The sequence below is a fragment of the Anomalospiza imberbis genome, chromosome 19, assembly GCF_031753505.1.
Source record: "Anomalospiza imberbis isolate Cuckoo-Finch-1a 21T00152 chromosome 19, ASM3175350v1, whole genome shotgun sequence".
Lineage (NCBI taxonomy): Eukaryota > Metazoa > Chordata > Aves > Passeriformes > Viduidae > Anomalospiza > Anomalospiza imberbis.
In genome coordinates, this window is record NC_089699.1 from 297981 (window position 1) to 322056 (window position 24076).

The 24076-nt window shown below is 56.0% G+C and overlaps 3 protein-coding genes across 6 annotated transcripts; all 3 read left to right on the top strand.

The window, feature by feature from the left end:
* Positions 1-465: 465 nt before the first annotated feature.
* MAFG (MAF bZIP transcription factor G) lies at positions 466-5827 on the top strand. Of its 3 annotated transcripts, none has more exons than XM_068209820.1 (3): positions 466-595; positions 4224-4285; positions 4374-5827. In XM_068209820.1, the coding sequence occupies exons 2-3, from the start codon at positions 4250-4252 to the stop codon at positions 4824-4826; spliced, it is 489 nt and encodes a 162-aa protein (XP_068065921.1). In that variant the 5' UTR covers positions 466-595; positions 4224-4249; the 3' UTR covers positions 4827-5827. The 3 variants fall into 3 exon arrangements, with proteins under 3 accessions (XP_068065921.1, XP_068065922.1, XP_068065923.1); XM_068209821.1 differs by lacking the exon at positions 466-595 and adding an exon at positions 948-1055; XM_068209822.1 differs by lacking the exon at positions 466-595 and adding an exon at positions 1864-3569.
* A 1979-nt stretch (positions 5828-7806) lies between these two features.
* On the top strand, positions 7807-12570 carry SIRT7 (sirtuin 7). The gene is made up of 10 exons (XM_068209815.1): positions 7807-8541; positions 8617-8754; positions 9226-9330; positions 10203-10273; positions 10370-10442; positions 10890-10988; positions 11457-11693; positions 11939-12019; positions 12167-12273; positions 12360-12570. Exons 1-10 carry the CDS (start codon positions 7822-7824, stop codon positions 12568-12570), a joined length of 1842 nt encoding a protein of 613 aa, XP_068065916.1. The 5' UTR covers positions 7807-7821.
* On the top strand, positions 12559-22471 carry PCYT2 (phosphate cytidylyltransferase 2, ethanolamine). Of its 2 annotated transcripts, XM_068209817.1 has the most exons (13): positions 12559-12699; positions 13179-13267; positions 14028-14189; positions 15985-16051; positions 16521-16605; positions 17610-17654; positions 18902-19040; positions 19627-19709; positions 19892-19969; positions 20585-20650; positions 20889-20954; positions 21363-21451; positions 22091-22471. In XM_068209817.1, exons 1-13 carry the CDS (start codon positions 12614-12616, stop codon positions 22179-22181), a joined length of 1146 nt encoding a protein of 381 aa, XP_068065918.1. In that variant the 5' UTR covers positions 12559-12613; the 3' UTR covers positions 22182-22471. The 2 variants fall into 2 exon arrangements, with proteins under 2 accessions (XP_068065918.1, XP_068065917.1); XM_068209816.1 differs by lacking the exon at positions 17610-17654.
* The last annotated feature ends 1605 nt before the right edge of the window (positions 22472-24076 follow it).

A 24076-nucleotide genomic window follows, 5' to 3' on the forward strand; every position in this document is an offset into this window, starting at 1 on the left:
GGAACAGACCTGGAGCGAGCCCGGCGTGACCGGGAAAGCAGCGTCTGGGAGCAGAGCGGCGGTCCCGGCCCTACGGCTGCAGGCAGGGCTCGCCGCGCACGGAGCCGGCGGCTCCGAGGGACCGCGGGGCAGCTCAAAGGGAGCGCGGAGCCGCCGGTGCTAAGGGCCCCACCGGTGCGGGCGGGGACTGCGCGCTTTGAAACGCGCGATGTGCCACGGGGGGACCGCAGGAGGCCGGCGGCTGCTGCCAGAAGTGGCGGGAGCTGATCCGCGGCCGACCCAGTCCTTTGGTGGAGCGCTCGCCCCGCGAGGGGAACTCGACCGCGGCGGCGGGAGGCGCCGGCACCGCGCGGAGCGGCCGCCGGGCCGGGCCGGGCCGGTCGGGCCGCGCTGCCCCGGTACCCCCGGGGAGCGCGGCCCCCTTAAGGCCCGGGGCGGTTGCGCCGGGCGCTTCATGAATGGAGCCACGTGACCCAAATATCACGTGACGGGTCCGTGAGCGGCGGCGGCGGCAGCGGCTTGTGAGTCCCGGTCCCTCCCAGCGCGGCCTCCCCGCCCCGCCCGGCCTGGCCTGGCCCGGCGGCCCCGGCAGGAGGTGAGCGCCACCGGCAGCGAGGGCGGGCGCGGCCCTGGCACCGGCCGGGGCGGGGTGGGCCGGTCCCCGGGGGCGGGCCGGGGCGGGGCGGGCACGGCGGGCCCCGGGATGGTGGCCGGAGCCGCTGTGGGGTCGGCGGGTGCCCGACGGGGCCGCCATCGCTGACTCACGGCGGGGCTTTGGGGTCGCGCCTGCCCGGCGCCGCCCGGCCGCCGCCCCGCCCCGCCCCGGCGTGTACGGGCCCCGCTCCGCGGCCGAGCAACAGGTGCGCGGGGCGCTGGCCCGGGGCCTGCCCGGCCCCGCCCGCCGCCTCCCGGGTCCACCCGCAGGCATCGCGGCCGCATCCGGCCCCTCCCTCCCGCGGTTGCCGAATGCCCCGATCGTGTTGCAGACCGGCTGCCCTCAGGCCGAGCCTGCTCCTCTCAGCCCCGCCGCACCTTCGGGCGCTCGGGCTCCGCCGGTACGGATGCGACCTGCCCCCCGGCGGGGCTCGGGTCCCCCTCTCCCGCCGGGCGGCCGCCCCCCGCCGCGGTTGTTCGCCGTGGTCTGTCATTCTTCTCCCGAGGACGGGAGGGCCGGGAGGGTGAGGAGCCGTCGGGGCGTCTCGCCCGGTTCCCAGGGCCGAGGCAGGCAGCAAGCCCCGCTGCCTGCAGTCGGTACCTTGTCCTCGGTGGCTGCAGCCGTGCGGGTGGAGGTTCTGTTCCGTAGGGGCTGCCCGGTGCTGGGCGCTGCCGTGTCCCCCCGGTGGGGTGGGTTTCCGCTCCCGCGGGACTGCAGTGTGTGACCGGCACGGAGGGGCTGGGTGCGCCTGTGCTGTGCACGGCTCGGTCACGCTGCTCAGAGCTGGGCACGTCTCTGGCTGCCCGGGATACGTGAGCTGTGTGGTCGGAGGAGGGCACTGCCAAGGGTGGGAGGGAGTCTCTCAGAGCTGGCCCTTTGCTTTAGCAGCGTGAGCAGAGTTAAAGCCAGCTGGGTGGGCAGATTCCTTGAGGAAAAAATTGCTGTGGAAGTGCTCAGAGTTGGATGACCTCAGCAGGGACGCCCCGGGTGGGGAACAGAGGAGGCACTGTCTTGGCTACACAGGTAATTTGGAGAGTCATTGGATGAGACTGTGTGAGCCAATTTGCCAGCAAGCAAATAAACAGAGTATGAAATTCACACTGGGAGAGAGTGTTTCTGTGCAGTTTGCCCCATTGCTGCTGACAAGCCACACTCCTGTGCCTGCCAGAGCCGTGGAGACCGTGCGGGAGCGCAGCCCATGCTGGAGCAGGTGATGTCACCGTGTTTACACGGGGCTCGTGGCAGGGCTCTGCATCAGGAGCGTGGAGAAGGGCCTGTGGTGGATCATGCGTGGTGCTGTCAGTTCCTGTGTGCTGCCGCTGAGCTGAGGGGAGAATTGGCTGTGCTTGTGCTGAGTTCAGGCCTTTTGAGCTCTGGGGAAATGTGTCGAGGCTGCAGTTTCTTCATTGCAGCCGTAGTGCTTGGCACTTTTCGGTGTGATCTTTCTTCAGGAAGCTGATCAAAAGCTGATCCATCAGCAGTCTGGAGAGTAAGGCGAAGTTTGGTCTCTGCTATGTCACCAGTTCTCTGGGTGTCCTCTTTGTGAGCTGCCAAACAGCCCAGTTAAAACAGGACCCAGGAAACTCTTTGGGTTGTTCTTTCCATTCTCCTGACTGCCTTACGTGTTGCTGCACCTTGGAGAGGTGGGATCACCGGGTTTTTGGGGACAATCCTGTTGCAGCTCTGATGGCTGTTGTGAGAGGCTCCTGCCTGAGAGGGTGTTGTGCTAGAGTGTGCAGAGGCAGGAAGGAGTAGCTGTCTCTGTTGTGTCTAGATCTGCCAGCACCAGCCATTCCCCAGCCTGCTGAGGAGCACTCTTACCAGTGCCCTGCCTGATGCAGCAGGTGCGTGCCCTGTTTGTTCCATTTTGGGTCTGCTGTAATGAAGGCAGCCTGTGTGCTTGCCAGGCAGCTCTAAATTCTTTAGTGCCACAGGGTGAGCAAATTCCTGTGGTCCCACTGACCGTACCTGCCCTTGACTCCTTCCACTTGCAAGAGGATGGGGCACGGCAGTGCTGCAGGGGCATGCACATTGGTCTCTCCAGCTATTCCCTTTCCTCTCCCCTTTTCCCAGCAGACATGTTGTTTACCAGGTAGGAAAGAAGGAATAAACAGCAGTCTGGGAAGGAGGGAAGAATTTATTTTGTGCAGCAGTTGCTTGTATGCTGCCTGTCCTGCCTCACTGCAGCTGCCTTCCTTGAGCAGCAAATGACCGTGCCCATGCCAGTGTGGTTGGGTGTAGCAGACATCTTGTTGGAAGGAGCATTGTCCTCTAGGTATTTATAAATAGCCTGGCTCCTGGCAGGCTGCAGGCTTCAGGAATATCTCTGCTGGTGTTCTGGGGACTGCTAGTCCTGCTCACCTCACGTAGGTCGTAGATGCACTGTAGGGAGCCTGTGCCACAGCTGCTGAAAGAGCACTAAGTCATATTTGCTGATGTGTGCATTTGGTTCTGGTCTGTAACTGAACATCAGTCCTGCTGGGAGTAAGGCAGGGGCAAACAAAATTGTTGTTTGACACCTGCGAGATGAAAGGGGCAGAGGCAGCTGTAGGCTGCATGGGAATCCTGGCCAGGGCTGAGTGGGGAGTGCACTTTGGGCTGTTTGAGGCACAGCCATGTCTGTCAGGTATAACCTGTGTGGATCAATTCCTTGGGCAGCGTAGTAGCAGTCTGAACTGAAAAGCCTGAGGGGAGGAGGTATGTGGGGAAAGAAGCAGGAGCCTGGGTATAAGTCTCTGTAAGGCAGGCCTGGGAATTGCTCTTACCAGTTCTGAAGTCTTGTCCTCCATGGCAAGGAAGGAGTCCACTCTGATTTTTGGCACGTTTAATCTTTGTTTTCTTGTGAGCACACCTTGGCTCTTAAGATAAGGAGGAAGAAGGTGTTTCTGGGCCCTGGCATGCCAGGGATTAACGAGTACTTTCTCATAGAAAAGACCTACAACTGGGGTCAGTTTTGCATGATTGGGAGAGGTGGAGGCTGCTGAGGCCATCAGCCCAAATTTGTGATGGAATTCCAGTGTGTCCAAGGTTTGCCCCGTACCCCTTGCTCAGGGTTATGTCTTATTGAACGATCCTTGGGAGCATCTGGAGTCTGGTAGGACTGGGGAGCTCCTGGGCTGTGCTTGGGCACCTGTTGGAAGGGCGTGTTCAGGTAAGCTGCTGTGCTTGGGAGTGATAAGGATGAGGCTGGGAGTGAGTGGTGCAGAGTGCCAGCCTGCTGAGTCAGCATGACTGGCCTGGAGCAGCCGTGCTCTGGACCCTGCCTGCTGCTTGCAAGGCTATTTTTAAAAATGTGGCTTCCAGGTATTCTGACTCCTTCTAGTTCTTTAATTTCCCCCACCATAAACAAAAAACAGCATTGCCACAAAGTCTCCATGGGAGTAGAGGTGTGGAAGGGCAGCAGTTTCAGCTCATTGTGAGTCCAGCTCAGCTGGCTGCTTGTTGATTGTCTTCCATGGCAGGGGCCAGGATGTGAAGCACCACAGGACGTTGCTGCTGGACCCTGCCAGAGGAATGCTGTGGGCTCTGCTGTGTCCCAGGTGCTAATTTGACCTTCCTTCCCTTCCAGAACCCAGCTGACAAGGCTGTCGTGTTATGACGACCCCCAACAAAGGAAACAAGGCCTTGAAGGTAAAGTGGGGGGTGGAGGAAAGGGGTGCAGGGATGTGTGTAGGCATCCACCTCAGGTTTCACAAGTGTGTGCTGCCTTCTCTCCCAGGTGAAGAGGGAGCCAGGCGAGAATGGGACCAGCTTGACAGATGAGGAGCTGGTGACCATGTCTGTGCGGGAGCTGAACCAGCATCTGCGGGGCCTGTCGAAGGAGGAGATCATCCAGCTGAAGCAGCGTCGGCGCACGCTGAAGAACCGGGGTTACGCGGCCAGCTGCAGGGTGAAGCGCGTTACCCAGAAGGAGGAACTGGAGAAGCAGAAGGCAGAGCTGCAGCAAGAAGTAGAGAAGCTGGCCTCAGAGAACGCCAGCATGAAAATGGAACTTGATGCTCTCCGCTCCAAATATGAGGCTCTCCAGAACTTCGCCAGAACCGTGGCCCGGAGCCCCGTGACCCCTGCACGGGGGCCTCTCACTTCCAGTATGGGGCCCCTTGTCCCTGGCAAGGTTGCTACTACTAGTGTCATCACAATAGTGAAATCCAAAACGGACGCCCGGTCTTAGTGAAGCAAGCGTTGCCTGAGCTTGTCTGTGCAGGGCAGTTAGGCACAAAACCAGCCTGGAATCCCCAAAGCACAAGCCCTCCCCACATGGGTCCGGGTTCCTTTGACTTGGCCCAGGACTGGCCTGCTGATCGCTCCAGTTTAATTTGTTGTGTCCAGATTGGTATGAGCAGTGGTGATGCATCCCTTGTCCTGTGCAGACAGAGCTTCCCACCCAGCAGTCTGTAGCCCTCGGGTGCCCTGGGGGACAGACTGTGAGATTTTGGTTTTCTACCCAAAGAAAATCTGTGCAGCGTGGCTGAGAGAAGGGTGGAGGTGGAGGAGTGGCCCGAGGAAAGCTTTCTTCCTGGGGGCTGGGAACCCTAATTTTTGGTCACTTCCAAAGGCTTTATTTCATGACTCTTCCAGGTGGTGCATCTCAGCGCCTGAACCTGCTGCTTTTGTCTCCTTTGGTACCTGTAGTTACAGTTGGGGTGTTCTGTGTCATAGGTTTTATTCCTTCCTAGGTGTGCCTCTGTGCCCTAACCGTGGGTTTCCCTCAGACGTCCATGGCGTTAGCTGTGTAAACTGGCAGTGTGGAAGGACGACGCTGCTGTGTCCTGCCGATGCGGTCCTGCGGCCCCGCAGGGCCCGCACCCCAGAGGGGAGAAGGGAGCAGCGGTACTGTGTTGACTGCAGGCCGGTTTTGTGCCTAATGTGTTGCACTGAACAAGACCAAAATCACTAGTTGTTCCCGTGTTTTGAGGGTATCAAGTGTCTCTAGTGTGATGGTTTACACAACCAGTTTATGTGGTTAAATAGCCCTTTATTTAAAGAGAGAAACATCATTTTAAGAATTATTAAATTATCTAAGTTTAAAATTGGACAGAAGAGAGAGCGTATTTATAGTCAGCTTTTTTACCTGAGAAGGCGAGAATATTTGACCATATGAGTGGGGAAATATTCTCAGAGACTTTGCTAGTTAAAAGTTAATAAATAAATAATTTTAAAGTTTCTCATGAACCTCCCGCAAACTGTTTGTGGCTCTGAGGTTAGTTTTTATAAAGAGTTATCAGACTTTATTTATAAAACTTAGAAAAAGACAAAAAAAGAGGCAAGTCCTGTTTGATATCTTTTTGCAATTGTACCAAAAGTGACTTATTCTTGACCTTGCTAGTTTCTGTTGTGTCCCCTTGTGCTGGGCACTCTGCTCCCCAAGCTCTCATGCGGCGCTGTGGTGTGCTGGTGCCTTTGCCATGTGCTGTCATTTCACACTGTTGTTGTTTTCCCTAAACTCGACTGAGGGATTGAGTTGGAATCTCTCTGAATTCTCCAGAAGGGTTCTGGTGCACCGGCGAAGGTGCTGCTGTTTTTGAGAAGAATGGCTGGCTGGTGCAGCAAAGTAGCGACGCCTGCCCTGAGGTGTGCGGCAGTAGCACGGGCAGTTCCTGCTCAGCAGCCCGCGCCAGGTTAAGAGGGACAGCCAGAGGTTATCCAGAGGGTTAGCCAGAGGTTAGCTGGGTTATCTGGAGAGGAAAAACGCTGCACTTTTTCTGCTACAGCAAACCTGTCGGAGAAGTAATGTGAGGGAGACTTCTCTAGGTTTAGGAGAAGACTGATGGGATTTAGCTCTGGAATTAGATTGTGTGGTCAGAACTTGTGTTGTGCTCATGGCTCACCTGAATAAGAGGGGCAAGTCTGCAACAAGAGTGGCAACATGGGACAGACTAGTCCCTAGTCCCTTCTCTACACATGATGGCCAGTGAGCTGTGGCAGGATCACTGTCCTTCCTGCGGTTGCTTCTGCCCAGAGGTTTTAGGAGAGTGCTCAGACTCACAGCTGTGATGCAGCTGAGGAGCTGTTTGTGGCCAGGCTCCATTTCCACAAACACTTGGACTCCCCTCTCCCCTTCCCAAAGATTTGAGCTGATTTACTGAGTTTTAGAGAAGCAGGACATGAGGGGGAAGCCCATGTGATCTCCTGGCTGCTGAAGATCTGATTGGAGGGGGCAGATTGGGATAACATAAGTGAAGCCACAGTCTAGTGGCAAGGTATGGCTGTCCTGGATAGGTTTTGGGGAAGTTTCTCACTGCTGAACTGATACTGCTGTCCCCTGAGTGGAGGAGCAGGTCAGCCTGAGAAAAGCTGCAGTGTGGCAGGAGAGGAGCAGGTAGTTGATGGTAGTTTCCTGCTGGAGGAGATCAGCTTTGCTCTGATTGATAGGGAATTTAGGGAGTTGTTTGGGATGCTTTTCCAAGTAAACTTCCCAAAGGAGGAGCAGGTTAGATCATTGCCTCCAGACTTCCCCCTTCTGGCCCTGGACTGACTCTTCTCTGAGCTGCAGTGTCTGATGTGCCACTTCCAGCCATTCACCACACAGGCCACACACTGCACAGCACTCAGCAGGCTCTGGTCTTCCAGCTGCTTGTGTGGTGGCTGGAAGAAGTGAGATTTTACAGAACACAGAGGCGTCCAGTTGTCCTGGGGTGTCATTCCCAGCCCCATCCCTGTTAGACCCAGGCTGAGATTGAATCAGCCAGAGCCCTTGGGAACACAACTGAGTCTTGATCTGGGCCAGAGGAGCAGGCAAGGTGTGTATGGGGCTGGTTAGGATCTTGGTTCCACAGCTGGAGCCTCTGGTGTGAGGAGAGCCCCATCAGCACAGCAGGCAGCGATGGGCAGCCCTGCGGCCATGGAGAACTTGCACTTGGCTGTGCTCCGTGCCAGGGATGTCCAGTCCCTCCCCTCCTGCCGGGTGCAGCCGTGCCCATGGTACCAGCCGCGTTCCTCCTGCTCTGCACCGACCGTCCGTGCTCGGAGCCCGGGCTGCTCCCGGTGGCCCGTGTGTTCAACGGGACAGGGCGTGCAGGGAGGAGCAGGTGCGAGGCCGTGACCAAGGGTGCCACTGTGCTCAACAAGCTCTGCGGTGCCGGGCTGGTGTCAGCGAGGCCACGGTCCCGAGTGCCGCTTCCCTGTGGGTTTGGTTTAGTTCTCAGTGCAGTGTAGGACCCCGAGTGATGTATTGCTGCAGTGTCCAGGGAGTGTCCGTGCGCTCCGGGGCATCCCGTGTCCTGCCAGCTGGCTTCCTGTGCCCGTGCGAGGCGGCCCGTGCCGGAGCCGTCACGCCGACTTCTCTCTCGTGTATAGTGTTCTGGAGTGTGACAATTCTTGTTCCTGAGGTGCTCGTCCGTTTGGTTTTCTGCTGTGAAGGGTGTCGTGTTCCCTTTCCCCTTTTCCTGGTGCCGTTCCGGGGCGTTGGGGAGGGGTCCTGCGCCAGCCCGACTGGGGAGCGTCCCCGGCGCCCCGGGATTTGTGTATCTTGTGGATTGTGTACAGTCGCTCCCGGCCGGAGCCGGGGCTGGCGGACAGAAGGGTCACCCAGAGGGCTCCGGGCTCGGTGCAGGCGGTATTTATTGCTAAGTTATTGCCGTTATTTATTCTGTACAGTGTCCGCCGCCTTTGTACGCGACAATAAACCGCTTCAACAGCCGCCGCCTGCGCGTCCTTGGGGGGCCGCCCGCCACCAGGGGGCGCTGCCGCGCGGGGGGCGGTGCCGGAAGCGGCGCGCGGGCGCTCTGGCCGGAAGACGGAAGCGGCGGAGCCGAGCCCGGTGGCGGCGGAGGCGCGGCGGTTCCGGGGCGATGGCGGCGGGCGGCAGTCTGAGCCGCTCCGAGCGGAAAGCGGCAGCGCGCGCCGAGATCCTGCAGCAGGAGGAGCAGCGGGACCGCCGGAGACAGGTACGGTACGACGCGGCCCGACCCGCTCCCCCTCGCCGCTGCGGGCCGCCGTGACCATGCGTGTACACCGGGCAGGTATCCCGCATCTGGAGGAAGCCGCCGGCGGAGCGGAGCCCCGAGGAGTGCCAGGTGCTGAGTGAGAGCGAGGACATCGTCAGGGAGCTGGAGCGGCGCCGCAAGCGGCGCGAGCGGCTGCGGCGGCGGCAGGAGGAGGTGGGCGTCGGGGTCGCGGCGGGAGCGGGGAAGCCGCGCCGGTGATGGCAGGGAGCGGCCCCGGCCGCGGAAAGGCGCGGCGGAGGCCGCCGGGCTGGCTGCTGCCGAGCTCTGCAGCCGCAGCAGGTGAACAACCGCTGTGCCCCGGTACCGGGAACGCGCCTGCCCTCCGGGGATACCTGCCCGGTGCATGTCTCCGCTCAGCCGTGCTCCAGGCGTGGGTGGCTGTGCGGACAGGTCTTCCGAGAGGGTGGGCCAGCAGCTCCCAGCCTCCAGGAAGCTTTTTCCCGTGATCCTCCCATGAACAATGCCCACGTCCTTCTCCTATGGAATCACTGTTGATGTTGTGTTTGTGTTGCTTTTCCTGGTTGGGCCAAACTCATCCTCAGACTTCTGGGGAGATCCTGCTCTTTCTGGCTCGGTGGGGCAGCGTGTCTGTGATTGTATGACCCTGCTGCGGGTGTTTTGCAGGTGTGCGATGAGCCAGAGGAGCTGAGGAGGAAGGTGGCTGAGCTGGCGGCAGCAGTGCGGGGCGCCAGGCACCTCGTCATCTACACGGGCGCTGGGATCAGCACGGTGCGTCCGGGGCCGCAGCCCGGCCCTCGGGGCCATGTTGTGTTCTGGGGTGAGCGCAGGGCGCGCACCCAGCCGGGGCCACGGCACGAGCCCCCACGGCCAGTGGCTGCCAGGCTGCAGCCTGGGGTCATTCCAGGAGATCCTGCAGCTGCATTGCCTCCGACCGCGGCGGAATGCACGGCCTGAGCGAGGGGACACTGGTCTTGCTTCGCTCGGGTCTCTCCAATGACTTGGTGTGAAACCTCAAGCCACTTAGCTCAGGAATGTTATATGTGTTATCAGACAGCAGAGACAGATGGGGATTATTGGAATTTATAAACAGCAGTTTGAGAATTGTTTTGTGGCAGTAGCCTGGGGCAAAGCAGCAGTCTGGTTCTACCTCTTCTAATGCGTCATCTGCCACCTTTGTGTGAGCTCGGTCACTCCATTCTCTGCTGAACTGGAGCATGACTCAGGGCAGGGGGCTGAGTGCTCCTGTCACCTGCATGTTTGCTAGAGATGCTGAGTGTGACGTGCCAGAACCAGAGTCTAAGGAAAATAAGAAAAGGCTCAAGAATGGAGTTTTGTGTAGCGAAATGGGAAGTATCAGGTACCATGAAAAAGAGTTCTGGAGGGATTCCATAATCATAAAATTGGAGAAAGCTAACACTAGAAGTGAAAATGAGAGCTGAAACGTAGATGAGAGAAAACACATGAGGAGGTCTCTGTGTGTTTAGGGAACAGCTATGCTGTAAAACTTGGAGTGAATGAAACAGCAGCGGTGGATGGAGGTTGTCTGTGGTTGTCCTGGGTGGGCCTGGGCTGGTTGTGTTTGTGCAGAAGAGCTGTGACAACCCCGCCCCGTCAGGCCTGGTTTTCTCTCCTGCTGACAGGCAGCTTCGATCCCAGACTACAGAGGCCCCAATGGCATTTGGACACTGCTGCAGAAGGGCAGGAGCATCAGGTGAGGACCAAATTCCCAGCTGTGTGACAGAAAGCTGATACCGAAAGAGGTTTAATGGCAATTCCAGCTTCTTTTTCCCCCCTTGCTTCTTGTCAGGGCTGCAGACCTGAGTGAGGCAGAGCCTACACTCACTCATATGAGCATTGCCTGCCTGCACAAGCACAACCTGGTAAGAAAGATATTTTTTACCTCACCTCACTCATGTTCCTCTGCCTAAGAATGATAAACCCAGCAGGGAATAGTCCGACAATATTGCCTGACTACATTTTTGGCTCAAGTGGCTGCATATCCATGTAGGAAAACGTGTCCAAGCCTCCCTCAGTCAGCTGCAGGCTCCAGCTCTGGCAGGTTTTCCCCTGGTGCCTTTTCTTTAACATGTTGCATTTCTACCTGGTGAGGCTGGAAGACTGGTCACAAATCAGCCAGGCCTAGAAATGTTCTCTTTAGCAGGAGGAGGCTTTCCATTTAGCTTTCACAAAGGTCTCTTCACCCTGCTCTTCCCCTGTGGGTCCTGCTCTGATGTACAGGCTGTTGGTGCGATTTGGGAGGTGTGCATCACCTGCCTGGAGGGATAGCTCTGAGGTTTGTAGGAGCTCAGTGTTTTGTTCCCTTCCAGGTGCAGCACGTGGTGTCTCAGAACTGTGATGGGCTGCACCTGCGGAGCGGGTTACCCCGAGCTGCAATATCTGAGCTTCACGGGAACATGTACATAGAGGTGAGTGGCCAGAGCAGGAAAAAGTCAATGTCAAGTGGCCTCACAAGAAGAGAATGTAAACTCTTGATCCGCCACTAGCTCAGAAGGAATTAGTACAAGGGCTTGGCCTCTGTGTGGTTCGTGCCTTCAGACCATCAGGTTTGGGGTGAACTACTTAGGAAGTACCAAACCCAGCTCTGTAGCTCTTCCTCTGTACATACTGGAACCTTTTGCTTCTGATGGCTCTTCCTCAGCCCTTCTCTGAAATCCCTCCCAACATGTAGCCAAAGGCTGCCTGTGGCTCCTGCGGCTGGTTTTCAAAAGATCCTTGAGGTTTTCCAAGTTAGCATCTGATCCCTGATGCTTCTGTCTACAACTTCTGTGTTGTCCCCAGAAATGCTTTTCTTCCAAGAGATGAGGTTCGCTCCTGGCCTCTGGTGGGTGGGATGCTGAGGATGTGACAGGGTTTCTGCTTTCGTCCTGCACCAGGTCTGCACTTCCTGCACACCCAACAGAGAGTACGTGCGAGTGTTTGATGTGACGGAGCGCACAGCCCTGCACAGGCACCACACGGGCAGGATGTGCCACAAGTGTGGGGCACAGTTGAGAGATACAATCGTCCACTTTGGGGAGAAGGGGACATTGACACAGCCCCTGAACTGGGAAGCAGCAACAGAAGCTGCAAGCAAAGCAGATGTGATTCTTTGTCTGGGTTCCAGCTTAAAGGTAACTTTAGAGACTCGGTGAAGATTGTTAGCAGCATTCCCTCTTGGTGATACACCTTGGTGCTGAGCAGTCTCCTCCCAAACAGACAACTGTAACTCTGGTGTCAGGATTCGCCCAGCATCTGTGATAGTCTCTCTTCCTCCCTCTTTCCCCTCCTGGTAATACATTCCTTTTCCTCTCGCTGATACGGTGGTTCACGGCTGCGTGTGCCTGTGGCTGTGCTGATCCTCTGTGCTTTGTGGCAGGTTTTGAAAAAATACCCGCGGCTCTGGTGCATGAGCAAGCCTCCCACGCGCCGGCCCAAGCTGTATATTGTGAACCTGCAGGTGAGATAAAGCCCTCGGCGCTGGGTTGGCCAGGTGTGAGCCAAGGGGCTCTGGATGCGTGGGGCCGAGCCCCCGCCAGGCCCCGCGCAGGAGCTCCCGCTGCCGCCGCGGGGAGCTGCCTGCAGCCGGCTCTGCTCTCGCTCGCAGTGGACCCCGAAGGACGACCTGGCCGCCCTGAAGCTGCACGGCCGCTGCGACGACGTGATGCGACTGCTGATGGCGGAGCTGGGGCTGGAAATCCCGCGCTACGACCGGTGAGCGGCCCGGGCCGCGTGCGGTGGGAGCCCCGGGCCCGGGGCCGCCTCCAGCGTCCACCGCCGCCTTCTCCTTCCTTCCGCAGGGCGCGGGACCCCATCTTCGCGCTGGCCGAGCCGCTGCGCCCCGGAGAGGAGGGCACGCACTCGCGGAAACCCGTGGCGCCGCCCCGGGAGCGGGAGGAGCCCCGGGAGCAGGAGCAGCCCCGGGAGCGGGCGGAGGCGGCGGTCGGGCGGCCCGGGGGGTGGTTCGGCCGCGGCTGCGCCAAGGGCGCCCGGCGCAGGAAGAGCCGCTGAGCGCGGGGCGGGGCGGGGCGGCGCCGCCGGTGACAGCGCGGCCATGCTGCGCAACGGGGCGGCGGGCGGCGGCGGGGCCGCGGCGGGCGGCGGCGGCAACCGACCCGTGCGCGTCTGGTGCGATGGATGGTGAGTGGGGCGGGCGCGGGGCCGGGTGATGTCGTGGCGCCGCAGAAATAAACCGTGTTGGCTACGCTGGTGCCTCCGCCTCCTCTGTCACCGCGGCGGGACGGGCCCGGCCCGCGGCACAGCGGCGCTCTCCGCGCCGAGCTGCCTCGGGGCGCCGGGCGAGCGGGAGCCGGCGGAGCTGGTCACAAACCGCTCCGGAGCCGGGAGCGCCCCTGGGTTCGGCCGCTTAATGGGCGTCCCCCGGACTACAGCCAGCACCTGCCGGGCAGGTGCGGGGAGGGACCGGCCCCTGTAGCACCAGGGCCGGCTGGCTGCGGTGGGAGGGAGCGCCGCTGTGGGCCCGGTGACCGGGCTGTACCGGCACAGCTCTGCCCGGCAGCAGAGAGACCTTCAGCCCCGAAGCCCGGGGCAGATTGCCCGCAGCTTGTAAGGGAGCGCATCCCGGTGTGCCCGGGCTGACCCGGCCCTTCTCTTTGCAGCTATGACATGGTGCACTATGGCCACTCGAACCAGCTGCGCCAGGCGCGGGCCATGGGCGATTACCTGATCGTTGGGGTCCACACGGATGGTAAGAGGTTTTAGCAGGATTCATCTCGTGCAGCCTCTAAAATTGCCCAGCAGCATTAGCCCCAGGAGAACCAAGAGTTCCTGATAGGGTCAGGCTTCAACCTGCATCTGCTCCAGGATCAGTAGCTTCCAAGAGAAGGATGTCCCTTCTCTGGGAGTGGAGTTACCCCGTCACACTTTTGGACTAAGGATTAGGAGAGTCAGATTTTGCAGGCTCCGAGTGTTAATCTGCATTCTGTGCTATAAAAACAGTTGAAACAGCTGAGAATCAGTCTGCTTTTGCTGGTAGGAGGTGCAGATCTTATGTTTCAAAACAAGTTACCTGGTGGAGAAAACTAATTTCAAGGCCATCTGGAAGTTAAGTGTCAGAAGCAAGTTCTGGCACGTGAAGATGTATTTTAAATGGGTTTATGGATGCTGAATTTCCAGTATGAACCAGATGTAGTATGAAGTTACTGTTTCAGAGGAAAATTTCTCCTAGGCGGATGCTGGGAGGCCCAGCTCATCCCCTCAGGAAGAAGTATCTGGGTACAGGGAAGCACTTTTGCCCTCTGAGTGAATTCTAGAGCCCTTGTTGAATGTTTAGGAAATGCAACTGAATCAAAATATTTTCTGATATATCCTCTGCTACCACAGACTAATCCAAATCTGAGGATAAGCCTGCAGTGAAGTTCACCTGCCCGCGAAATGAGTGAGGCAGTGACTGAGAGACACTGTAGCTGCAGGACATGCTTCTAATTGGAATTTTGTTTCTCTCCCAGAGGAGATTGCCAAGCACAAGGGTCCCCCCGTCTTTACACAGGAGGAGAGGTACAAAATGGTGCAGGCCATCAAGTGGGTGGATGAGATTGCTCCTGGAGCTCCGTATGTCACCACGCTGGAAACCCTGGACAAGTACAGCTGTGACTTCTGTGTGCACGGGGGTGAGTGGTGTTTGAGGCAGTGGCTGTGCTAAGGTGGGCCCTTGGGGCTGTGTGCTCCAGGTGCCCTGCTGCAACCCAAGCAGTGTCCCGGGGACTGCAGGGCTCAGGGGCTCCTGCTGTGTGAGAGCTCTGCCTCCCCAACACCCGCACTGGGCAGCACAGCTGCTTCTGGTCTTGTGCTCTGGAGAAACACATCAGTGTGCTCAAAATCTGGAGAATGGCCAGGGCCCTTGGTTTTAACTTAACAAAGGTGAAATGTGTAATTTGAAATTATCCCGAGGTTGCCCTTAGCACCAGCAGAAATGTGTGCAAAGGGGAAAGCCATTTATAAAACTTAAGTGTGAAAAACACTATTGAAAAGGAAAGCATGCAGAAATACAACCATGTTTATTTCTTCTTATCCTGGGACAAGGTTAGATCTGAAAAGCTTCTCTCTTTATCCAGCTGATAAGCTGTTCAGTGGCTCAGCTGACTGTGTGGCCAGAGACCTAATTCTTAGTGTGAACACTTTTTGGTGTACAGTTGCTGAAGAGAACCAGTGTTCTGAGGAAATGTTCTTGCTCTGGGACTCTGTCCCTTCCTGGGCTGCTGCCAATGCTCATTAAGCCTCAGCCCTTCTTCCCTGCCCCTCTGAAGCAATTTTGTTACTTTGACCAGGAACAGTCTTTGCACTCATTTCGTGTATCTCTCATCTGATCCCAGCCACTTGCTGTTGATAAGCCAAGTATTTCACAAAGTGTAAATAAATCCTTAATCTTTAGAAGATAAATATTATTTTTTCACGTGGATGGAGTAGTTATCAAATTCCTTGTTAACTTCATTGCCTGCCCTGAACGTGTTTGGTGTATGTAATCCCTTACAGGGCTTGGTAAGGGGTCATGACAGCAGAGCAGAGCTTGTGGCCCCTGCTCCAGCTGCTTGCATTTGTCCCCTCTGCCACTTGCTGACCTGTCTGAATCATTCCATGCTTGTCCTAAGCAACAGGCAGTTTTGCCAGGTTGTGTTTGTGCAAAAGCTGATTTTGGAAATAGCTGAGCTTACCTGAGAAGGTGACAGCAGCCCTGCTGTTTGTGCCTCTCCTGGCATGCCAAGTTGTGCTGGCAGTGTGTGCTCTCCTGTGCCTGTGCTTTGGGGAGGGTGTGGGGTTTTAGGAGAACTGAGCAAGACTGAGACACCCCACCGTGTAGGCACACTCATGGGCTGCCCTCTGACTCTTTTGGCAAAGGGAAACCAGCTTAGCTTTTTCTTGTGAAGGCTTTGTACCATCACCAAAAGTATGTGAGAGGTGTTTCTGCAGAGGGAGTTGTGAGCCGTGTGCCAGAGATGAACTGAAATGGCCTCTGTAGAAGGGTCGCTGGGTGTCACTGTGGGAGTGCAGTCAATGACAGGAAGAACTTTCCATTGGATGAACTGTTTCAGTGACTGAAAACTTTTAGCATCACTCAAGGGTTAAAACCAGTTCCAGAAGAGCTAAAAGGTTCTTTTTTAACATCGATACAGATAGCCATTGTTTACTGTCATTCCGACAATTATCAGCTGTGCCTGCTGCTGCAGGGCACCCAGCAGTGCACCAGATGGGTAATGGTGTTCAGTGTCTGCGAATATCCTTGTCTCCACACACAGTAGTCTTAAAAACCCCTGACATTTTTGTGGGGCACAGGACATGTCCTCTGTGTATGCACATGGATTTGGATTGCAGAGTTCCAGTCTGGCTCTAGGTGTGTGGGACCTGCACAGCTGCTGCTTTTGTGCAGGAGAGTTTGGGTACAGTTCTGAGGCTTTTCTCTCTCTGCAGATGACATCACCTTAACTATCGATGGCAAGGACACCTATGAGGAAGTAAAGACAGCAGGGCGATACAGGTAACCTCTTGCTGCTTACCTGTTTATCTGGTTTTGGGCAGAGTTTCTGGGACTTTGTGCCTTGAAGGGAAGTCACATGAAACATACCAATCTTCAGGTCACACCTGAATTTGGCAGTATGTGTGTCAGAGCTTCAATTGCTCCCAGCATTTTGGCTTCAGGGAAGTGGGGCAGACATTCCTGCCCAGTGGGGCAGTCTGGTTCCTGGCAGATGCTAGTTCTGGTTTTAAAGCCTCACCAAAAGCTGGCTCTGTTGGGAAGCCTGAGGGAAGCATTCACACGAGCAGGTGCTGTGGCGTGAGGATGATGCAGAGGCTCAGCAAATAAATGCTGTTCTTGAGAAGGAAGGCTTCCTTAGGACAGCCCCTGGTCACAGGGTCAGGTGTCACAGGTGTCCCTGTGGCAATGGTGGGAAGACAGAGCCTTGGCTCCTGTGGCTTCTGCTTCATCCTGTGCTTGTCTCCTGCAGGGAATGCAAACGCACTCAAGGCGTGTCCACCACTGACCTTGTTGGCCGCATGCTGCTCATGACTAAGGCTCACCACAGCAATATAGTGAGTCAGAGGGCTTTGGGTGGGAGGTGGAGTCCAGGGCATGTACAGCTCTTCCCCTCTGCTGCCCCAAACGGAGTAGAGCTCCTGGGCCTGGCTTCCAGGTGCATGAAGAATGGGCAGTGGCAGCAAAACAACCTGCTCATGTTTGCTTCAACGTGTCTGAGATCACAGTGTGATGGGGCAGACTCTGGTGCCTCATGATCAGTGTGGGCCTCAGGAATGTTAGGGGAACTGCAGGCAAGCCCATTACTTCTCCCAGGGTGAAACAACACAATGCAGGCACATTGATTGTCAGCCAGGTGCTGCCAGTTAGAAACTCCTCTCCCTTCCCACTGAGCCTCATGCTTCTGCCTTCTGATGTCTCTAGTCTGATCAGACCTTTCTTGAGCCTCCTCAGCTCACTCTCTGGCTGGGAGCTAACCTAACCAGGGAAAAGTAAAGTCAGTGGTTTTATGTCAGGTAATGAGTTGAATTTACTGAGTAATGAAGGAATCTGTGAATAGAATCACCTGGATAACTGCAGAAACAAGTGACCCACAGGCGAATTGAGTGACAGAGGGAGATGTTTTGGTGTGCTGAGCTGTTAAATTGGCTTAGCTGTACTATATGAGTTGACACTGAGATCTGCCTGGTGCTGCTGGCTGCTGCAGATACCTAAGCCTGCCTCTTGTGAGGGTCTTTGGCAGGAAAAGGGATGCTGTCCTGTCAGGGGCTTTCTGGGCTGAGGGAAGATGCAGCTGTACAGCACTCTTGGGGCTGCAAGTTGGGCAAGAACCACCTTTGCTGGTGGTGCCAAGCTGGGATCAGATAAGGACACATTTCCTCTGACTCATGCTGGGACAGGACTCTGGTTTAGGTATTAACCAGTTTGTCTGCATTCAGTGCCACGGATCCCTGATGTGTGTTTTGAGCTTGGCCTTCCCAGCACTTCCCACACACAAGCATATCTTGGTTGGATGAGCTGTGCAAGTGCTTAAACATTTTGACTCTTTATCTCCCTTCAGGATGAGGACCTAGACTATCGGAAGCACACTGACAACTTTGGGAAGGTAATGTGAGTTCTGGTCGTGGACGTCTGGTTGTTGTCCTGCCTGAGAAGGATTCCCAGTGTGCTTTCTGGCCTGTTGCAGGCTTGTTTGTCCTCCCACATGTAGCAGTAATGTCTCAGTGAGCATCTGCTGTCCATATGTGGCAGCACCTGCAGTGGGTGTGATGGGCAGGTGTGGCACAGGGCAGCATGAGCTGTCCTTCAGTGGGACCAAGGGCTGCTGTCCCCACTGAGCCTGTGCTGGGCTCCTTCCTTGCTTGTAAATTCCTTCCTGCCACTTCCCTTGGGACCCAAGTGCCCGTGGTTCCAGCCTGGGGACAGCCTCTGTGGATGCTCCTCTCAGTGCTGGTGTTGTTTTGAAGGTGGTGTATGAGGTTTGGGAGGTGCATGGCCACACTGGTGCAGAGCTCGAGGGCTGCGCAGCCCTCTCGGTGTTCCAGCTGCCAGGTCCAGCCTGCGGCTCCCACTGCTCCTGAGGAGCCAGCCCTGTTTATTTTCCTTGGCAGCTGGATTGTCCCTGCTTAATGAGCTGCACCAGCAGCTTGAGCAAGTCTTATTTACTCACAGGGGATTTACTGACCTGTCTGAATCATCCTTAGTTCCCCACTATTTTTGTGGGTTTTGAGTAGGTGTTTTGGGGCATATTGCTCTAGCACGGCTGTTTTCTGGGGCTTGGGTCTGGGTAGAATGGATCAGGGCACTGGGTACCCTACATGACCCTGACAGCTGAGCTGTCTGCGTGCTGCCCTTTGCAGGGCCTGCTGTGGTCTCAGCTGCAGTGCCTGTGTCCTGCCAAGTCCCGTGGAGCAGCTTTGGGTGGCAGAACAGGTGACTTGGTGGCTGTTTGCACAGCTACCACGTGGTGGGGACTGAGCTCTGTCCTCAGAGCTGAGGGGCAGACAGGTGCCCTGAGGCTTGGCAGAGCGTAGGTTGGTCGCGTGTTGTCTCCCGAGCATGTCTTGCTTCTCATGGAAATTCAAAACTGCCCTGTTGTCTTCCTCCTTCCTGAGCTTTCCTTTTGGCATCTCCTGAGCTGTCTGCTGAGGTGATGATTTAGACATGGCATAAAGGGCTTTTGCGAAATTATCTAAACACTTGATGCCAGGAATGTAGAAAATCCAAGGTGCTGGGAGTTGTTGCAGTCGCCAGCAAGTTCAGATGAGCAGATTGCCCAGCAGCGTGCTCTGTGTTGTCCAAACCCCCTCACAGAGCCTGAGAAGAAGCTATGTCTGGTGTATGTTTCCACAGGGACCCAAAGGTCACAGTCCCTGGACTGGCGTCTCGCAGTTCCTGCAGACATCCCAGAAGATCATCCAGTTTGCGTCGGGGAAGGAGCCGCAGCCGGGAGACACCATCATCTACGTGGCTGGAGCCTTCGACCTGTTCCGTATCCTTGACTCTCTCTGGTTGCACCAGTGGTCTTTGTCTGATGTTCTCATGTTAGGAGGCACCATACTGGATATTTGCCTATTTTTTTCCCTTTTCTGTAGCTGCACGTGAGGGAGGAGTCAGGAATGAGTTCTTCCTGGCAGTTTCTTAGTCACAGGATGCTGAGAAAGAAGCTATAGCTCCTCTGTGGAGCAATCTGTGGCTGTTGGGATTTCAGGAAGACAGATGGATACTCTCAACACTCTAATGATTGTGGTGAAGACTGGCTGCCATAGCATCTGGAGCTGACACGCCGTTCCTGGGGCAAGCTTTGAGGCTTTGTGCCGGAACATCTGAAACAAGTAGAAATTCTGGATAGAGGCAAAGCTGAGTCCATGTAAGGTGGAGCTGAAAAAGTCTCTGGCTTTTGCTCAGAACCAGTGGAACCTGAGGAGGGAGGCAGCAGTTGTTCTTGGAAATAGGCAATAAGTAGTGCAAGAATAAAATCCTAGGGGTTCCTGTCTCCCACTGTCATTTTTGAGTGACTCTATTTCTGTCTTCCTTCATTTTCCATGTGAGCCTCAATTCCTTAAACAGATCTGCAGACGTTGGTCACGTGGATTTCCTGGAGAAGGTTCACCAGTTGGCAGAGAAACCCTATATCATTGCTGGGCTGCATTTCGATCAGGTCTGTGTAGAACCTGTCCAAAGGCAGAGCAGCTTGGGCCTGTTCTCTGAGCCAGGCAGGCTATGCTCTGGGAGACAGGACAGGGATGTATTGACCAATACAGGAGTTTCATTTTGGGAGAGAGCAAGAGGGAAAGGCGATGCTCTGTCTCTCTTCTGACTGTGCCCGGTGCTTTGCCGTAGGAGGTGAATCGCTACAAAGGGAAGAACTATCCCATCATGAACATCCATGAGCGAACCCTCAGCGTCCTGGCCTGCAGGGTGAGTGGGTGTCTCTGCACTCCTCCAGAAATGCCCAGAGCCTGGTGGTGTTCACTTGTGCTCAGTGATCTTGCATGAGTTCCTTGGTGTGCCCTGAGAAGATAGACAAGATTAATCACTTGAGGCTGCCAGAGGTGCTGATAAACTCTTGGGAGGCTCTGCTAGGCTCTTGTGCCATCCTGGCTGTTCCAAGCTGGTGACCCATTCAGCTGCTCTGCTGGCAGTGACAGGGCTGGATGCCATGTAGGGAACTGTGTGGCTCTGTGTAGTCAGGCATGTGCCACTAGAAAACTCTGCTCCCTGCAGCAGGGAAGAAAATGCTTGGGACAAAATCCTGGGGAGCCCCAGAAATGTGTGCCTGGAGCAATTAACTTTTGGATTTGCTCTATAGGCACAGAAAGGACATTCTGTAAAGGAACAAAAAGCTGTTGTGTGACAAGCAGTTGCTGCTGAACCCACTTCTCTGTTCCCTTATTTGAACTTCTGACTCTATAGCCAGGTGACCTGCTCAGGTCTCTTTAAGAAGCAGCTGGCTTCTGGCTTGGGATTGGGTTTGGGGCTTTTGTTTGATGGGGTTTTTTTTCAAATCTGGACTCTTCCTGGTTCCTTTTTTAGTATGTCTCAGAGGTGGTGATTGGAGCTCCCTATGCTGTCACTGCTGATCTGCTGGATCACTTCAGGGTGAGCCTGTGCACACGGATGGACACGAAGATGCTGCTGGGTGATGTGTGTGGGGAGCTAAAGTGGTGCAGGACAACACAGGGGTGCAAGGAGGGAGTGTCCTGCTCAGACTGGGACTGCCAGGCTGGTGCAGGAGGGTGGCTTTGCTGGTCTCCAGGCTGTGCTCAGTGGGAGTAGTGGCAAGAAATGTCCCAGTCATCTTTTGGATCTTGTCAGTGACGTTTGTGTCCTTCTTCAGGTAACACTTGTTTGTCACGGGATGACTGAGGTGGTGCCGGACAAGGACGGTTCTGATCCATATGAGGTAAAGTGCCAGTTGCTTTGTCAGCATGTGCCAGACAGAGCCTGGCCCTGAGAAGGGTATTGCAGAGGAGGCTTTGGCAGGCGAGGCAGCTTTTCATCCACCCCTGAGGGCAGCTACCTGGAGCAGTCAGTAAATCATTCCCAACAGCTCCACTCTTCCAAGCACTGTTTTGCTCTGCCTGTTTCTGATGCCTTCATGGCAGAGTGAGAAGTCCTGTATGCTTTGCTCTCTGTCCTGGGCAGCTCCCATGTATGTGGAGCTTTGCTTTCAGCGAGTGTTTGTTCTGCCTCTGAGGAGATCACTGTGCATCCTGCCTGTCACCCTGCCACGGCTCAGCTCAGCTGTCACTCTGAGCTGTACACCCAGGTCCCACGTGTTTTCACAGCCCAGTGCTGTGTCTGTTTGCAGGAACCGAAGCAACGCGGCATTTTCCAGCTGGTGGACAGTGGCAGCAATCTCACCACTGATCTAATTGTGCAAAGAATCATCAAGAACAGGTTGGGTTTCTTTGTCTCCCAGTTCTGTCACATACTGTTCCATCCAGAGTGTCTGGGGACTGATGAATGGGACCAAACAGAAATAAGGTGTTACCTGAAGGCATAGTCAGCAAACTTGGCTTCCTCTTTAATGGCTTGGGCAGACTGTAAATGTGATTGTACCAGTCAGTACAGGGAAAGGAGCAGCTGAACTCTGCTGTCAGAACATGCTGCACGGCACATTTATTGGTTTTTCTCCTTTAATGATAAATTTCTTTTGCTGTATCCTGGGGGAAAGAGCATGCTTCTTTCAGAGCTTTTGTCTTTAGGCCTGAGTCCTTCACTTTCAGCATCTTGGCTCACATCAGTGATAAATTTGATTTTGGTGCTACAACACCCAGGACAGCCCAAGAATGGAGTAACAGCTTCTTCCACAGAGGGAGAAAGAAGTCGTTTGTGACCAGTGTGGGAGCCCAGGACTGCAGAGTGCTGGCAACAGCCATGGGAAACTCTAGGAGAGGCACTGGGGGTCCTGGGGGGGTTTCTGAAGTGCTCTCAGAACTGAGCAGCATAGAAGGCAGTGCTCTCCCACTCCAGGTGCTTTTGTCTACAAGCAGTATGGATGAATGAGAATCTTATAGCATTGTGTGATATTTGCAGGCTGGAGTTTGAAGCTCGCAACCAGAAGAAAGAAGCAAAAGAGCTAGCTGTGCTGGAGGCCATGAGAAGGCTGGAGGAGGAGAAGCACTAGGCTGCAGAGTTGGGGAAGTGTGAGCCACAGAGTGCTGCAACTTCACCCTCTGGTAGAGCAACTGCTCTTCAGGAAAGGACCCCTGAAGGGGGGGCAGCACTGCTGGCACGCAGGATGTGTTGTCCTACCCTCTGCTGTCCTAGCTCCTCCTGCACTAATTATGCAGACATAACGAGTTGGGATTCTGTTGCCTAGTTTTATCTCTGTTAATCAGTCCCTGTCCCTTTTCCCAGGAGGAGATTTGACAAAACAAAAATGTTTTAATTATAACTAATGTTTTAACATGTTGATGTGCTTTTACCTTCTGCCATTTCTGGCTCTTAATCGGAGTGAAGTGGAGGAGCTGCCCATGCCCCCTTGCCCTGCCAGACTCTGCATTCCAGAGCATCCCCTTGGGCAGTGGTGTGGGTGGCTGGACAGTCAGTGAGAGGAGCCTCGGGGACAAGACAGGGCTCACATGGTTCCTCCTGCAGCTTTTCCTCAGGAACAAGGGGCTGGCTGCCAGAGGTGGTGCTGGGCTCTGGGGTTCACTGTGCTGCCTCTTCTCAGCTCCTGCCCCTGCACACACCCAGAGCTACTCTGGGTTGAGCTGGATTTAAAGGCAAATCCTTTGCTGCCCCAGTGACAGGCTGCAGGTGGCAGCTGCTGAAGGGGCAGGTGATGCTGGGTCCAGGCATTTCTCCACACGAGGCATAGGGATCCTGGGGCCTTTTCCCAAAGGCTCTCCCATTTGCAAGGCAGCAGGACCCGACGCCTTGTGTGGACTGTGCTCAGAGCCCCACCTGCTGCTGCTGCTGCCAGAGCCACCTTGTGCCCGATGGACCACCTGAGGGCATGGCCTGGCCAGGTGAAGTTTTAGGTTTGTTTTCTGATTGCTGACATGCAGCATGCCTGCCTCTAAGGGGAGGTGCAGGGCTGGGAGAATGGGTCCTGAGCTGTGAGCCCCTTTTGCCTCTTACATTCCAGGATACTGTGGTAGGTATCCTGAACGACTCACTGCACTGTGCCAGATGGTCCTTCCAGGCTGTGTCTGGTGTCCTCTCTCTTGTAAACTTTTGTTGCTGATCATTAATAAAATGTTGAAGCGTTGTGCGTTAGTCTTTTCCAGGTAGCAGGAAGGGGGCATAGGGAGCACATGCTGAAACCCCAGTGCCCTAGTGCTGAGAGGGAGCACCACACTTGCCCTGCAGCTCCGTGGCACAGCGGCTCCTCTCAGACCTGCTGGCCCTTCCTGGGCTCTGCGAGCTGCACAAATTCCCCCTCTGCAGCGTGTGGCTCCCTCCCACGGGCACTGCAGAGGAATTTGTCCTTAAGGACAAACAGGGCCGGGAGAGGCTGTGCCAGCTCTCCTGCAGAACAGGGGGGAGCAGGGCCTTTCTGTCTGGGGGCAGACAGAGACAGGAACCCTGTGCCTAGTCACCTGCTCTCCTGCACAGCCCCTTGACCCCTGCTGTCCCCTGCATTGTGCCCTGCAGCTCCTCAGGCCTAAGGGATTTTGTTCTGCTGGGTATCTGAGCAGCCTCAGCACCACAGGAGGGAGCGGAGGGCTCAGCAGCCCAGAGCTCCCCAGATCTGGGTGGGCTCCCCCTCCCTAGCAAGGAGACACGACAGAGACATCTCGAGTGAGTTTATTGTCACCCCAGAGGCACCAGCACCGGCTCAGGCAGCTGAGCACTCCATGGGGTCCAAGGACAGAGCCCAGCCTGCCTCACACCCGAGACATCCCTGCAGCACCACGGCCACACGTGTCCCGCACAGCCCTGCAGGAGGCACGGGGCTGCGGGGCTGTGCCAGCGCAGCGCTGGCTAGCACAGAGGGGAGCCCAGCTTGCCTGCCACGGTGGCTACCCTGTTCCGGCCGTTGCTGCAGAGCACCACGGGGCTGAGGGGGCTCCG

Bases quoted from the DNA above. Each gene is read 5' to 3' on its own strand.
- MAFG (XM_068209820.1), top strand. From the start codon at position 4,250: ATGACGACCCCCAACAAAGGAAACAAGGCCTTGAAG. The intron at 4,286-4,373 runs GTAAAGTGGGGG...CTTCTCTCCCAG, and splicing joins AAGGAAACAAGGCCTTGAAG to GTGAAGAGGGAGCCAGGCGA.
- SIRT7 (XM_068209815.1), top strand. From the start codon at position 7,822: ATGTATTGCTGCAGTGTCCAGGGAGTGTCCGTGCGCTCCGGGGCATCC. The intron at 8,542-8,616 runs GTACGGTACGAC...TACACCGGGCAG, and splicing joins AGCGGGACCGCCGGAGACAG to GTATCCCGCATCTGGAGGAA. The intron at 12,274-12,359 runs GTGAGCGGCCCG...TTCCTTCCGCAG, and splicing joins GAAATCCCGCGCTACGACCG to GGCGCGGGACCCCATCTTCG.
- PCYT2 (XM_068209817.1), top strand. From the start codon at position 12,614: ATGCTGCGCAACGGGGCGGCGGGCGGCGGCGGGGCCGCGGCGGGCGGC. The intron at 12,700-13,178 runs GTGAGTGGGGCG...TTCTCTTTGCAG, and splicing joins CGCGTCTGGTGCGATGGATG to CTATGACATGGTGCACTATG. The intron at 19,041-19,626 runs GTATCCTTGACT...ACAGATCTGCAG, and splicing joins TGGAGCCTTCGACCTGTTCC to ACGTTGGTCACGTGGATTTC.